Below are 15893 nucleotides of genomic sequence, written 5' to 3'. Positions count from 1 at the left end.
TTGAAACTTCGTATCATCTAGTCCTGTAGAAGAATGTTGATGTACACTCATTCTGTGGAATGATTTTAATGTTATAGCTGCATCTTACACTTGTCTGTGTAATAATACAAAACAGAGGATGGTGAGGGGGAATGACCCATCTATATGACATATTTAGAGCTTAAGAAATATCCCCCACCCTTACTAAGTCAGATGATTCTAGATTCAGCCATGAGAAAAATTACTTAACCAATGTTGTCTTATCTTATCAAATTCCCTGCCTTACCTGTTTACAATGCATGATCCAAGGGGGTGGGGGGAATAGTGCAGAAGAAGTTGCTGCTTGGCACTGCTGTCTCATGTTTTGCCCAGTTTGCTAATACTATAACCTAGCAAATCATTTGTTTTCAAATGAATGTTATGCTTTTATATTTTGGGACATTTTTGTTGGCCTTTGGCATGGTAAAATATGTCAAGAAGTAAATATGGGTCTTGTAATTTATTTTGCACATTCCTTATCATTTTCCATGGCCCTATTTGTTCACCCATTACTTATTTAATACTAATTATCACTTATAAATAAAACCACACTCTCTTTGAATTTGACAGATACACCTGAGACAACTGGTAATGCCTTACCTGAAATTATTTATTCTGGCATCCCGCTGGTAGACAGATATGGACTTCAGGTGTCACCACTCTTTGGAATATAGTTTTAGGTAATTTCTTAAGTAATTAGGGTGATTTCTAAATATTTTGCGATATCTGTCTATTTAGTTCATCATCATTTCCAACCTTATAAGGACAATATAACAAAAACAGAAGCAATTGGTGTCTTCCATCAGTTTATTACTCATGCTTTGCTTAGCTTGTTTCTGCATTTTGGATTCCTTGCTATGTGTATTGTACCCAGATTTTTTAGAGTAAATTGATATAGGAATCATTGTATGAATGCTTTCAAATAATGGGCCATAACTTCCGAATAGCACCGGAAAGTGCTGGCCCACAGAGATTAGAATTTAAGACCACTTACCCGGTCTCAACTTGCGTTGCCACTTCCATTCGCCAGAGCTGCTTGGGGCCTGCATTGAAAGAATCCTTGCAGGCCCCAGCGAAGTCTAGTTCCAGCGTATTCAAGGGGGCCACAGCCCCTTTTTTTACATCACTTGCTGCCATAAAGCAGGTAACTTTAAGGGCCAGGGAAATTGACAGGCCGAGGGAAGTTAAGTGTCCAAGGTAAGTGGATAGGATTTGGGGGTTGCGGGTGTCTGGAGGTTGGGGCGTCCGAGGTCAGTGGTTGGGGGTGGGGTGGGTTGTCGTGGAGGTGGGGGATGGCACGAATCATATGGAGGGGTGGGGGTGTGGGGGAGTCCCCTGGGGTGGGTCTGGATCTTTACAATAGTTACCCAGAAGTTAGAAGTGGTTTTAATTCTTCTAACTTTTTGTGGGTAATTATTGGCATAACCCCGGAGGAACCATTGAAGTTTGCGCTTTAAACCGCATTTTTGGATGGTTCCCAGCGCAGCACAATTGTCCAGAGGAAGTTAGCACTTCTGGGCAATTGCCTGGGAACTTGCCAAAGGGATTCCCATTGCATTCTTGGAGTTGACCCCCCAAATCTGACGCTGTGGAATGCAGAAGTTACGGGTAACTTTTGCATTTTTGGAGGCACTTGGTCAATATGTTTTTGGTCTAACAGAGTAAATCAGTGGCTTATAATTTGTAGTCTAATGGAGCACTTTTAAATATAATGCTTACAAAAGCCCTTCCAGGTCCAAACGTTTGTGTATTTTTGTTCTGTGTGTTCTTTGAGGCATACTGGAAGCCATTGCTGATATGTCTATGGTAGGATGGCCCTAATCTATGCAAAGATGATGTGGTGATAGAGACGAGGGATTTTTCTCCCAGAATCATATACTATCCATATGATATTTAGTTCTTTGTTTAACTCTTAGAAAGCTCACTACTCCATACCCATATTCTGCTTTTGTTTTAGGCAGAGGGTAATGGTCGAGGGGTGTTTTTGTGATTGGATGCCTGTGCCCAGTGGGGTTCCACAGGGATCGGTGTTGGGTCCCTTGCTATTTGTGCTTTATATAAACGATTTAGACTTGAATGTAGGATGGTTGATCAGTAAGTTTGCGGATGACATGAAAATTGATGGGGTGGTAAATAGTGAGGAGGATAGCCTTAGATTACAGGAGGATATAGACAGGCTGGTCAAATGAGCTGATCAGTGGCAAATGGAATTTAATCTGGATAAGTGTGAAGTAATGCACTTGCGCAGGACAAACAAAGCACAGGAATTCAAGATGAATGGTAGGACTCTGGGAAGTACCAAGGATCAGAGGGACCTTGGTGTGCATGTCCACCAGTCCCTTAAGGTAGCGGGACAGGTAGATAAGGTGGTTAAGAAGGCATATGGGATACTCGCCTTTATTAGCTGAGGCATAGAATATAAGAGCAGGGAGGTTATGCTGGAACTGTATAAAATGCTGATTAGGCCACAGCTAGAGTATTGCATGCAGTTCTGGAATCCGCATTATAGGAAGGATGTGATTGTACTAGAGAGAGTGCAGAGGAGATTTGCCAGGATGTTGTCTGGGCTGGAGAGTTTTTAGTTATGAGGAGAGATTGGATAGATTGGGGTTATTTTCCCTGGAGCAGAGGAGATTGAGGTGCACAAAATTATGAGTGGCATAGACAAGAAGGAATTTTTCCCCTTGATGGAGGGATCAATAACCAGGGGGCATAGATTTAAAGTAAGGGGCAGGAGGTTTAGAGTGGATGTGAGGAAAAATTTTTTTCACTGAGGGTGGTGGAAATCTGGAACTCTCTGCCTGAAAGGGTGGTAGAGGCAGAAACCCTCAATATTTAAGAAGTATTTGGATGTGCACTTGCGACGCCATGTCATACAAGGCTATAGGCCTAATGCTGGAAAATGGAATTAGAATAGTTAGGTACATGTTTGACCGGCACAGACTCGATGTGCCGAAGAGCCTTTTTCTGTGCTGTAGACCTCTATGACTCTATTTGCCAAAGATCACCTAACTGGCTCACCATTTTTTTAAATTATGGCAATCGTTCATGCTCGTGGATGAATGTAGATTGAAAATTGCCTTGTTAAGGTGCATTTTAACTAGGAGAGAGAAATAAGAAACATAGACTTACAGCACAGAAGGAGACCATTTGACCCATTGTGTCCATGCCAGAAAACATTAGTGAGCAAAACAAGGAGGACAGGTTAGGTTATGTAACTCAAATAACCTTATTTATACCAATACACAGTACATAAGAAAAAAATTGAATGGACTGCAGATGCAAATTTAACTTGGAAGTTATGACATGGCAGCTATTATGGAGACATGTGATTGGGAACAAAATTTACTAGATTATGAATTCAACAGGAAAGATTAGATAAATGAGCGAAGAGGGGTGGTGCTTAATGATTTTGGATGGAAAAACGAAATAGAAAAGGATTTAATAAAGTAGTGGAAGTTCAGTACAGGCCCAGTGGTAGGAGCTGTGAAGTGGTAGATTGTATAAATATAGAGATTAGACAAGCACGTAGTAGAGGCAGGATGGTTTTAACTTATAGATTGGGATAAGCAGACAAGCATCTGTCAGAAAACTAGTAAGTTTTTTACAAATGTCAAGATAATTTTCTGCAGCAGCATGTCCGGGAACCAACTGGGGGCATGCCATATTAGATTTAGTAATGAGTAATACTCCAGGTTTAGTTAACAGCCTGGTTTATGAACGTCTGTTTAATGACCAGAATATGATTGAGTTCGACATAATGTTTGAAAGGGAAAAAAGCAGCTACTAAGGTTCCAAGGTAAGGCTGACTTCAGTGGAATGAGATCGAGGCTGTCCACAGTGAACTACTCAAATCTGTTAGTAGGTAAAATGACAGAAGACGAGACGTTTGAGATCACATCTCGATTAACGTTTTGGTCTCCTTATTTAACGAAGGATGTTAATGCATTAGAGGCGGTTCAGAGAAGGTTTACTAGATTGATACTTGGAATGAGTGGGTTGTCTGATGGGGAAAGTTTAGATAGACTGAGCTTATTTCCACTGGAGTTTATAAGAGTGAGGGGTGACTTGATTGAAGTGTATAAGACCCTGAACAGCCTTGATAAGGTGAACATGGAAATGATGTTTCCTCTTGTGGGTGAGTCCAGAACTAGGGGGCAGTGTTTTAAAATTAGGGGGCGCCCCTTTTAGGATAGAGATAAGAAATTTTTTTCTGAGGGTTGTGCGACTTTGGAACTGTTTGCCTCTGGAGGCGGGATCATTAAATATCTTTGATGGAGGTAGATAGATTCTTATTAGGCAAGGGAATCAAAGGGGTAGATGGTAATGTGAAATTAGTAATACAAACAAATCAGCCATGATCTTAATGAATGGCAGAGTAGGCTCGAAGGGCCAAATGGTCTACTTCTCTTTTGTATGTTCATATGATACAGAACCAGTTTATATAGCTCTATTTACCAAAAGAAAGTTATGGATGACTAAAGAGGTAAGAGACAACATAAAACTAAAACAAAAAACGTACAGAGCCTGGCCAACAGGAGAGGTACAAAGAACATCAAAGGCTGAAAAAACAGAGTTACTAAAGAGTTTTTTTTAAAAATTGCAAGGGATAATAAATAATAGAACAATTTTTTACTATTAGGAAAAGGAGAGTAGTCTTGAATCTACCAAGAGGCCTAGAATGGGTCATCTGTTGTTCAGTGTTTGAACATCTCTCTCTGATCTAGAAGATAAACATTGGTTGGTTTTTAACTGTAATTCACTTCAAGATTGTTCGAATTCCACTTAGATGAAAGCAAAGCTCTGAAGAAGAGTCATGCGGACTCAAAACTTTAATTCTGTTTCTCTCTCCACAGATGCTGCCAGACCTGCTGAGCTTTTCCTGCATTTTCTGGTTTTATTTCGAATTGCACTTACTTCAGAGTTCCTCATCAGTTTCTCAATCAGATGTTCCATTTACCTGCAGTTAGAACTTTAATTCCTAAAAGTTATACCCTAAAACATGCAAACCATGAACCAGATTTTCATTAACATCATTACAGAAGAATTTGGCATCCTCCATAAGATAATCACAATCCAGGTCAATTCATTATTAGCTTTTTTGGATTTTTCTTGCAGAAAAATTAAGAAACTAGCACTTGAATTGATGTTGCAGAATACTACTGCATAAACATGTTCATCAATGAATTTCTCCTCTCTGCTATTTTAACAGATGCTTTAAAATTAATGCGTTGATGTCACAATGAAAATGAGAGAGAATTTCAAATAAAGATATTATGTATTTTATACTAATGTTTTTCCATATCTCTTCACTTTCCATTTTTGACCAAAATGTGTGATCGCAATCTGGCACGTTGCCTATTGTTTTAAAGGGGCTCGTGATGATAATGTCATGGCTTTGAAAGTTGGCCTTTTTTTACGTTTCCACTTAGGTCGTGTAGGAACACCACATTTCATGGCACCAGAAGTTGTCAAAAGGGAACCATATGGAAAACCAGTTGATGTTTGGGGTTGCGGAGTTATACTTTTTATTCTTCTTAGTGGCTGTTTGCCATTTTATGGAACAAAGGAAAGATTGTTTGATGCTATTATTAAAGGAAAACATAAGGTAAATGTGATTTTTTTTTTCTCTTATGGCATCCCCTACCTCTGAGGTGCTCCACCAAACACTGATAGATATATTTTATACTTCCTCTGAAGCATATGTAGTAGAATTCTATCTTTTTCATTACTTTTGTGCCTCAGATTCTTATTACTTCTTAACTATGTGTTTTCCTTTTATTACTCCTCATCTATTAAAATTAACTTTTCACACATAACAGCTTTTTGGTCATCCAGCATCTTACAAATGTAGTTATGAGAATTATACTTAGGTTACAATTGAATGGAAGCAATGGATTGAAAGTTGAGATTTTATGGTTAATGCTGACAGAGTCACAATGTCAACTGAGTGTTTCTCAATTTTTTTTCATATAGATGAACCCTAGGCAATGGATCCATATCTCCGAGAGTGCAAAGGATTTGGTCCGTCGTATGCTCATGTTGGACCCTGCAGAAAGGATAACTGTTTATGAGGCACTCAACCATCCTTGGCTTAAGGTGCATTTTTTTTTTAATTGTTTATCGCCAGTTGATGTTCCAGTTTAGGCACAGCCATTTTTCTAAGCACTAGGAGATAACATTCACATAGATGTATTTGGAAAGCAATTTTTATTCACCAAATTGGTAATGATATAATTTCCTAAATACAGTTGATTAATTTGTTCATATTGGTTTTAGCATAATGGATGGATTATTTGCAATTGGTTGAATAATAAGGGTACTTTCAATAATGTAATGCAGTAATTCATTGCTTAACGTTGTAGTTGTATTCCTAAGAAGTGCAACTTTAAATGAAACAATGTTAAGCGAATAAGATTTTCCCATTACAACCAATGTAAAAGCTATAGTTAGGTTCAGGAGGACCTTCATCGTCAAAAAAACATTAAAACATTATATCCTGAAGATTTAAATACTATATATTCCTAAATTGCTATATTTGTAAATGGAATAACTTCTAAATTAAATTATTTAAAAAACATAAGCAAATATGCCAACTCTTTCTACTTACCTCCCACTCGTTGACCCTCCTGCTCCCCAATCCTCCTGCTTGCCAACTCTCCAGCTCCCCAACCCTCCCACTCCCCCTCACTTGCCACATCCCTCACTGCATCCCTCTCCTGAACCTTTGCTGTGACCGAGGGCTTGGGAGATGGGTAGTGAGATGGAGGGAGGGAGCGAGAGGAGCTGTGCCTGGGAGGGCTAGGGAATGAAATGGTGAGTGATCAGGGAGTGGGAAGGGTAGGGAGCAGGAGGGTTGGAGAGGAATGTGGCAAGTGGGATAGGCAGCAAGCGGGAGGAGGAGGGAGCGGGATGGGGACCAAGCAGAGGGTCAGGGAGTAGGAGAGGCCTTTCCAAAATGGCATCAATCAGGTCATGCTTGCTACGTCAGCCCAGCACCAGTGACACTAAAACGGAAATCCCAATGCTGAGCGTGCATACCGGCCCTATTGTATCCGTGACATGAAAACAGAACGACTTAAAATGGGGCGCATTAAAATGGGGAATTACTGCATTGTCCTTGTTATTAACTATCTAATATGGCATATAGCACAATTCTTTGCAGAAGTGCTTTTTCAGTTTTGAAAGTTGAATATTTTATTTTATTCCTGCATCGATAAACTGGGGATAAACTTGAGACCATTTGAGCCGAAGTGTAACATAGAGCAACTAACACGCTATCTTAAAACTATTAAATTTTGGATCAAAGAAGCTGGGTCTTAATGAGAGTTTGAGAAAATAGCATACAAAATAACTACTTAACTTCTCAGTGTTACTTAACCTCATTGGCCCCAGCAAGAACAATCAGTTAAAATCAGTTATTTAATGTGATATAGTAAAGGTTTTAACTCATGCATAATGTATTGCAGGAACGAGATCGTTATGCATACAAAATTCACCTCCCAGAAACCGTGGAACAGCTGAGGAAATTTAATGCAAGAAGGAAATTGAAGGTAAGGCCAAAAAAATTAATATTCAGTTACTGATACAGAAGCACAGTTTCCTTCCCCCCCTGCCCCACCCCAGTGCCATTGAGTAAAACTTAACTTTTGCATTTACATAGAAGGGCAGCACCCACAGCGAAAAGTTAAAGTTTGACCTTAACATATAGTGCTTATTTCTTAGATTGGTATCCAAAGAGGTTCCTCCTAATACCGTTTGTAAAGCTGCAATATGGAGCAATACGCATGCATTTCCCAAAGCAGAAAACAATGGAAACAATTAACTGGTCATTCAGTAGTGAAATTAGAAAGCATTTTTCACACTAAGTGTAGTTGGAAATCTGGAATTCGCTTCAAATATTTGTGAATGCTGGGTCAGTTGAAAATGTTATCGATGAGAGTGATAAATTATTGCACAAGAACTGGTAAATGGAGTTGAAGTACAGGTCAACCATGATCTAATTGAATGGGGGAACAGTCTCAAGGGGCTGAATAGATATTCCCGATCTGTGGAAGAAAGAGACAAGTTAATTTTTGAGTTGTAACTCTTTATCAGAACAGAAAAAATCGTGAGGAACAGAGCAAGGGGGAGAAAAAGAACAACAAACATACACACCAGAGTGTATGTGTATGATGACCTGTAAAGTGCATAAAAAGAAAATGGGAGATAATTAAATGCCTACAGTGATACTAACATGCAATGATAAAAAGGAGCTTAATAGATTTCAAGAGATCAAGAATGTATGAGTAGCTAAAATGTTGGAATATAAGGCAGGTTTGAAATGAAATGGGTTGGAAAGGAGAATGGGATCCAATAGCCTGCAAAAGCATAAAAGAAGGATGACATGCAGAATACAAACTGCCTCTCTATAATAGTAGTCCAATAGAGATTACCCACTTAAAGCACCAGTCCACCACCTCTGCCTTCCACCAAAATTCCAATAGCGTATAATTGTATATCACCAGTTTCGCTTGTGGAAAAACAGAAGTGATCACTTTATTCATACTATTCACAAGAGCATTCCAAGCTCACTGTCATCTGTCACTTCAGTTCCTCATCCTACTGTGACCCCTCCAACTTTGGCCTTCTACATCGTTCAAATGAAGCTCACCACACGTTCGAGGAAGAACACTTTAATTTTCTATTAGAAATTTTGTTGCTCCCTTGCTTTAACATTTGCTTTAATAACTTGAGACGTTAAATGTAACTCCAACTTACTTTATGCCAGAGAATGCTGGCAATGTGAGCTAGGTGTATTGATGTTTTTGAGGAACAGAGGTGCACCAGTGCTAAGTTGGGAACCATCTACTAGAATACCATGCTGACAGAGCCATAATGTCATAGATGTCAACCTGCTTTTTTTTTATTCTTGGACCACTCATCAGCCTCAAGTATTTAGATGGTAGCCGGAACTATATATTATTTAGAGTCTTGTGTATGGCATGCACTTCTGTTGTTGACACTTGTCTTATTCCACTGTGTCATACTTTTATAATAGGACATTTTTAACATACTGCAGTTTGAGAGAGTTTTGAACCACAACTGTATTCTGAGCATGTGAAGATTATAGAATATCCCAGCATGCATTATGTGTATCAACAGGAGTTTACAGATAGGAGCACCTATCTCTTCACCCTGTGAGGATATAAGAGCTTATTTGTTATTTTTCGAAATGACTGGAAGAGCTCTTTAAATCATGAATTTGTTGGACAGAGTAGCTGTGAAGAGAATGTTCCCACTTGTGAGAGATCCAAAACCAAAGGACTTAAGTACAAGATGGTTAATAAAGCCTAATAAGGAAAAATGTCTTTACTCAGAGTGATTAGAATGAAACTTGCTACCGCAGAAAGTCATTGAGGCAAATAGCCTAGATGGTTTCAAAAGGAAATTAGTCAAATACGTGAGGGCAAAGAGAATAGAAAGATATGATAAAAGACTGAAATAAGGTAGAAATAAGAGGAAAGTCAATTGAATTACAGACACCAGAGATTAGTGGCCTGTTCTCCGTTGTATATTCAATATAATTCCATGTAAACTGGAGATTGAATTATTCAAGCTTCTGTTTTAGGCAGACCATTTATTTTAATGTATTAATGTGCAGCTTTCTGTTATGAACTGATCAGACAGACACCTGTGAACAGTAGCATGGCTGAATGATTATAATTTCTTTGTTAATGGTTGGAAAAGAAAGCAAATTGTTTATAAGAACTGTATTGGTATTGAAAATTCAGTTTTAAAAAATCTATTCTAAACTATGCTATTTACTGTGTTTACAATAAAAACTTTGAATTGCAGCTGATGTATTTCAGAAATGTGATTGTGAGGTCGAAAGGAATTTGTTTATATGTACTATATATGTGTGTGCATGTGTCTGTGTAAAAACTTGGAAACTACATAAATGATAAACCTCTGAGCATTTAATGAAGTAATATTTTATTTGTTTATGGAAAAATAGTCTTGGTAAAAACTTCTTAACCTCTCTGCTCCAAGGAGAACAACCCTGACTTCTCTAGTCTCTCCCTATAACTGAAGTCCCTTATAAAACAAACAAAGACTTGCATTTATATAAAAGCAAAAAACTGTGGATGCTGGAAATCCAAAACAAAAACAAAAATGCCTGGAAAAACTCAGCAGGTCCGGCAGCATCTGCGGAGAGGAACACAATTCAACAGAAGAGTCATACAGGCTCGAAACGTTAACTGTGTTCCTCTCCGCAGATGCTGTCGGACCTGCTGAGTTTTTCCAGGTATTTTTGTTTTTGACTTGCATTTATATAGTGCTTTTGCCAATCAATAGGATGCCCCAAAGCGCTTTGCAGTGGGTGAAGCAGGAGTCAAAATTTTCAAGGGCTCTTTTTGAGAAAAAAAACTGCCTCACTTAATTTTCTCGAGGGCTACGTTTTGATTTTCAGCGGCTACTTGTTCATTTTTACATGAGTTCAGGATGCTATTCTTCCCTAGTTCCTTGGTATTTCTCTCAAATTTGAATTCTACGTACAATTCCCAATTTACGATTCTCAAATTCCAACTATTTGACACAATGAAACAGAAATCAGACAGGCATAAGAAGCAGTTTATGTATGTTAGTGACAGACCAAATGAATTTCTGCATGGTTGATCATGGTGAAATGCAATGCATTTCTGGAGACCCTGTAATGTGGCTCATGCAGCTTTAAAGCACTTATGAATGATTAAATCAAGCAATGGCATTCTTGGGAAGCTGCAGAATATGAGATTTGAAAAATGGAATATGCCATCAAAAATAATAAGCACAGCTGGTATGAATGAATTCAGTCACACTGGCATCAACTCATTGTACAGTAGCTTGCCACTGATTGTTCAAACTACTATACAAATATATCACAACATAAGCAAATGTATAATAGTTCTTCCAAAAGGAACTTGTCCCTTGTTTCATTTCCTTTACAAGATTCCTGATTCTAGTGCGCATTTACATACTGTAATGTTTACAGAATCAGCTTGAGAAAGGTGTTTAAAATCATGAAGGGTTTTGATAAAGTAAATAAGGATAAAACTATTTTCACTGACATAAGGGTCAGTCACCAGAAGACAAAGGCTTAAGATAATAGAAAAAGCAATAAGAGACACCATGAGGGGACAATATTACAGAGCAAGTTATCTGGAAGGTTGTTGTAAGCAGAACTATTGCTTTCAAAACGTATTTGACAAATATTCAAAAAGGAAAAAATTGCAGGGCTGCAGGGACCAAGCATGAGTAGGACTAATTAGAAAGCTCTTTGAAAGAGCTAGAATTAATTTAATGGGCCAAATGGTTTCTGAGCTGTATCAATCCATGAGGCTCCTCTTTACCTTAGATGTATCAAGCCCATTTCTCCACTTTCCGCCAGGGATACTGAATGAATGACTACTTGGTCGTTGTATTGATTTGTAATCTCGCGTCAATTGGAGCATCTTAGTCACATGCTTATTGACGTTTTTGCTTCCCTGTCAGAAAATACTTGACTGCATTCCCTCAGTTTTCAGTAGATACATTCTCTGACTGATTGGGCTACATTTGGCAGATACAGGATGTCATATAACCATTTACTGTCATTCCACAACGTTGGTGGACTGGGTACCAACATATTACATCCCAATGCCAACACTTGTTTATTTTTTTATTCATTCTTGGGATGTGGGTGTCACTGACTAGACCAGCATTTATTGCCCATCCCTAATTGCCCTTGAGAAGGTGGTGGTGAGTTGCCTTCTGGAACCGCTGCAGTCCATATGATGTAGGTATATCCACAGTGCTGTTAGGGAGGAAGTCCCAAGATTTTGACCCAGTGACAGTGAAGGAACAGCGATATATTTCCAAGTCAGGGTGGTGAATGGTTTGGAGGGGACTTCCAGGTGGTGGTGTTCCCATGTGTCTGCTGCCCTTGCCCTTCTAGATGGTAATGGTCGTGAGTTTGGAAGGTGCTGTTGCAGGAGCCTTTGGGAGTTCCTGCAGTGCATTTAATAGACGGTATACATTGCTGCCATAGCGTGTCATGGCGGAGGGAGTGGATGTTTGTAGATGAGGTGCAAATCAAGCGAGCTGCTTTGTCCTGAATGGTGTCAAGCTTCTTGAGTGTTGTTGGAGCTGCACTCATCCAAGCAAGTGGAGAGTATTTCATCACAATCCTGACCCCTGCTTATAGATGGTGGACAAGCTTTGGGGAGTCGGGAGGTGAGTTACTCTCCGCAAGATTCCTAGCCTTTGACCTGCCCTTGCAGCCGCAGTATTTATATGGCAAGTCCAGTTCAGTTTCTGGTCAATGGTAACCCCCAGGATGTTGATAGTGGGGGATTCAGTGATGGTAATGCCATTGAATATCAAGGGGCGATGGCTAGCTTCTCTCTTGTTGAAGATGGTCATTGCCTGGCACTTGTGCGGTAAGAATGTTGCTTGCTGCTTGTCAGCCGAAGCCTGGGTATTGTCCATGTCTTGCTGCATTTGGACATGGACTGCTTCGGTACCTGAAAAGTCGCGAATGGTGCTTAACATTGCACAATCATCAGCAAACCTTCCCACTTCTGACCTTTGATGGAAGGAAGCTCATTGATGAAGCAGCTGAAGATGATTGGGCCAAGGACACTATCCAAAGGAACTCCTGCGTTGATGCCCTGGAACTGAGATGATTGTCCTCCAACAACCACAACCATCTTCCTTTGTGCTAGGTATGACTCTAACCAGCCAAGAGTTTTCCCCCTCACTCTCACCTCATCTCCTTTGTCCATTTTTGAATCAAGGCTGTAATGAGATCAGGAGCCGAGTGACTGTTGGAATCCAAACTGAGCGTCAGAGAGCAGGTATCTTGATAGCATTGTTGATAAACCCCTTCCATCACTTTGCTAATAATGAAGAGTAGACTGATGGGGCAGTAATTGGCCAGGTTGAATTTGTCTAGCCTCTTGTGTACAGGACATACCTGGGCAATTTTCTACACAGCCAGGTAAATGCCAATGTTGTGACTGTACTCTAACAGCCTAGCTAGGAGCGCAGCAAGTTCTGGAGCACAAGACTTCAGTACTATTGCCAAAATATTTTAAGGACCCATAGCCATAGCCTTACCCTCCTGAAGGGAAGGGGTTATCAGGTTGTTTTTGCCGCTGTGCCCCTCCAGCTCACAGCTTCCCCCACTCACCACCTCCCTCCCCATCTCTCCCGCCCTTTGCCTTTGTTTTTTGAATTGAAAAGCAATCAAGGCAGGGTGGAAGGGTATGGTGGCCTGCAATACATTTGAATGCTAGCGTGCAAAGAATTTTTTGTATATTTTCTTATTTTGTTACCATCCAAGTCTCCTAGTTTTCTTGCAATGTAATGGATGGAACTGCAAATAATTTGAGCCGGATAAAAAAAATACTAACTTATGTGTAGTAACTTACACACTGCTCTGACTCCTCCGGCTATAGGTTGCCCTTCTCCTGCTCCTGCTGCCCCTACAATCATAGATTATGTCTCTGGAGGAGTAGCAAGAATGGGAGGGAGAGAACCTTAATTTGAAGGAGTTGGAGCAGCAAGCATGGAACTGCTCACAGACTCTGTCTCTCTCATACTCGCTACTCCTCCAATATGTACGGGGCAGACCCTTCTTTCAATATTTTGAATTTTTCACCCATCTTCGTGAGGTTCTGAGGGCGAATTCTATGCTGCCCCATGTATTTTGAACCCTGTACTGATGCATTTTTGAACTGTGATCACTGTTACCTTGAAGGAAACCCAGCAGCCAATGTATGCACAGTAAGTTCCCATAGACGACAATGGATTACGAACCAGAGAAATTGTTTTTTGTGATGATTTAGGGATAAGCATTGGCATGGATAACTCCCCTGCTCCTCATCAAAATAGTACCACAGAATCTTTTACATCTACCTGAGAGGGCAGAGGGGACCTTGGTTTAATGTCCCATCCAAAAGAGAGCACCTCTGACAGAGTAGCTCTCCCTCAGTACTGCACTGGAATGTCAACTTTGATTTTCATACTCGAGTTTTGGAATGGGATTTGAACCATTTGCCTTCTGACTCAGTAGAGAGTGCTATTAACTGAGCCACAGCTGACAACAAAATTTGAAAGAAGTATCGCCCAATGCCCAATCCATTCCAGTAAATCTCTCCTGAACCCACTTAAGGCCTTGACATCGTTCATAAAGTATGAGTTCCAGAATTGAGCACCATATTCTTTCTGAGACTTAACCAGTGCCTTATAAAGAAGCAGGACTTTCCTTGCTTTTGTATTTTATCCCTCTATTAATAAAACACAAGGCCACTATATTTTTTTTTAAACAGTCTTCTCAACTTGCCGTGCCACATTCAAAGATTTATGTACATAACCCCACCCAGCCAGGTGTTTCTGATCTTACTTTCAAAATTGTACAATATAGGTCCATAACTTCCGTGCTTCCCAGCATCGGGTTTGGGGGTACCCCAAAGATGCACTGGGGCATCCCTCTGGTAAGCTCCCAGACAAGGGTTTGCACAGCAATTGTCCAGAAGTGTGCACTTCTTCTGGACAATTGTGCTGCGCTGGGAACCATCCGAAAATGCGATTTAAATCGCAAACTTTGATGGTTTCACCAGTAGTTACCCAGAAAAAGTTAGAAGAATTGAAACCTCTTCTAACTTTTGGGTAGCTATTGTAAAGACCCAGACTGACCCACACAGGACTCCCCCTATCCCAACCCTGCCTCCCCCAAATCCCTCTCCAACACCCCCTACCACCACCCCCCACCACCCCCCCCAACCGGACATCGGATCTCTCCCCCAACCTCTGCCCCGACAATTCAGACACCCCGCTGAGACCTCCAATCTCTCAGCCTCCGAACGCCTCCCGCCAGACCCACCCCGATATCGGACCCTCTGACCTCCGGATCCCCCCACCCACCCCAACCTCCAAACCCCGGCCCCTGGCCCCTCTCCCCTGATCTTACACCCCCTGCCACCCTCCTGATCTCAGAACCAGACCTGGTCCAATGCCTCCAGACCTCAGGCCACCCCCCACCTCAACCTCGGAGCCCCCTCCCACAACTTCAGACTCCTCTGATCTAACTCCCCATGACCAGACACCCCCAACCCCCAAATCCTATTCATTATCTTAGATACTTACCTTCCCCCGACCTGCCAATTTCCCTGGCCCTTTAAACTTACCTGTTTTACGGCAGCAAGTGCTGTAAAAAAAAAAAGGCGGCATGGCCTCCTTGAATACGCTGGATGTAGACTTCACTGCGGTCTGCGAGGAGTCTTTCATTGCAAGCCCCAAGCAGCTCCGGTGAACAGAAGTGGCAATGCAATTTCAAGACCAGGCAAGTGTGTATTTCTCCTAATTTCTGTGGGCCAGCAATTTCTGACGCTAGTCAGAAGTTACGGCCCATAGATTCATATTGTCTCTCCTCATTCTTCCTACGAAAATGTATCACTTCACTCTTTTGTGTATTACGTTTCAGATTGAAAGAACTTTTGCTCTATTTCAAGATAAATGGAGATAACAATTTCATTTCAAATATGGCAAATATGTAGCTAATTATTTTTCTCTTTTTAGCACCAACTTCAAATCTTAAGTATATTGGTTTAAACTTAAAATCCTGGACATATGCCTTAAAAAGTACAGTCAGCACATTAAGCTCATGCTTTTGACAGTGTGTGAATCTGCTTTAACGTACACTCTTGCAGCTGAATTATACTTACAAAATTAATAACCTAATCATTTGCATGTGATTCTGGAAACTGTAACATTAATGAAAGCTTAACTCAATAGAGGCATTCTCAGCTGTGTCAGAATATCGTGGCTTCAAGCCTTACTCCAGAACTTAAGCTGGTTACGGGCAGGTTGAC

At 40.6% G+C, this 15893-nt stretch overlaps 1 protein-coding gene across 6 annotated transcripts in view; it reads left to right on the top strand.

Annotated features, from left to right (window-relative positions):
- The window catches only part of caska (calcium/calmodulin-dependent serine protein kinase a), a 494230-nt gene that overhangs the window by 307751 nt on the left and 170586 nt on the right, over nt 1–15893 (top strand). For all 6 annotated transcript variants that reach the window (XM_041210838.1, XM_041210837.1, XM_041210836.1 and 3 more), the window contains 3 exons: nt 5451–5626; nt 5995–6117; nt 7488–7571. In XM_041210838.1, the coding sequence (XP_041066772.1) occupies nt 5451–5626; nt 5995–6117; nt 7488–7571 (383 nt within the window). The remainder of the gene's footprint in view (nt 1–5450; nt 5627–5994; nt 6118–7487; nt 7572–15893) is intronic.

This window comes from Carcharodon carcharias, chromosome 18 (genome assembly GCF_017639515.1).
Source record: "Carcharodon carcharias isolate sCarCar2 chromosome 18, sCarCar2.pri, whole genome shotgun sequence".
In the NCBI taxonomy this organism is placed as follows: Eukaryota; Metazoa; Chordata; class Chondrichthyes; order Lamniformes; family Lamnidae; genus Carcharodon; species Carcharodon carcharias.
This window is presented reverse-complemented; position numbering and strand designations above follow the sequence as displayed.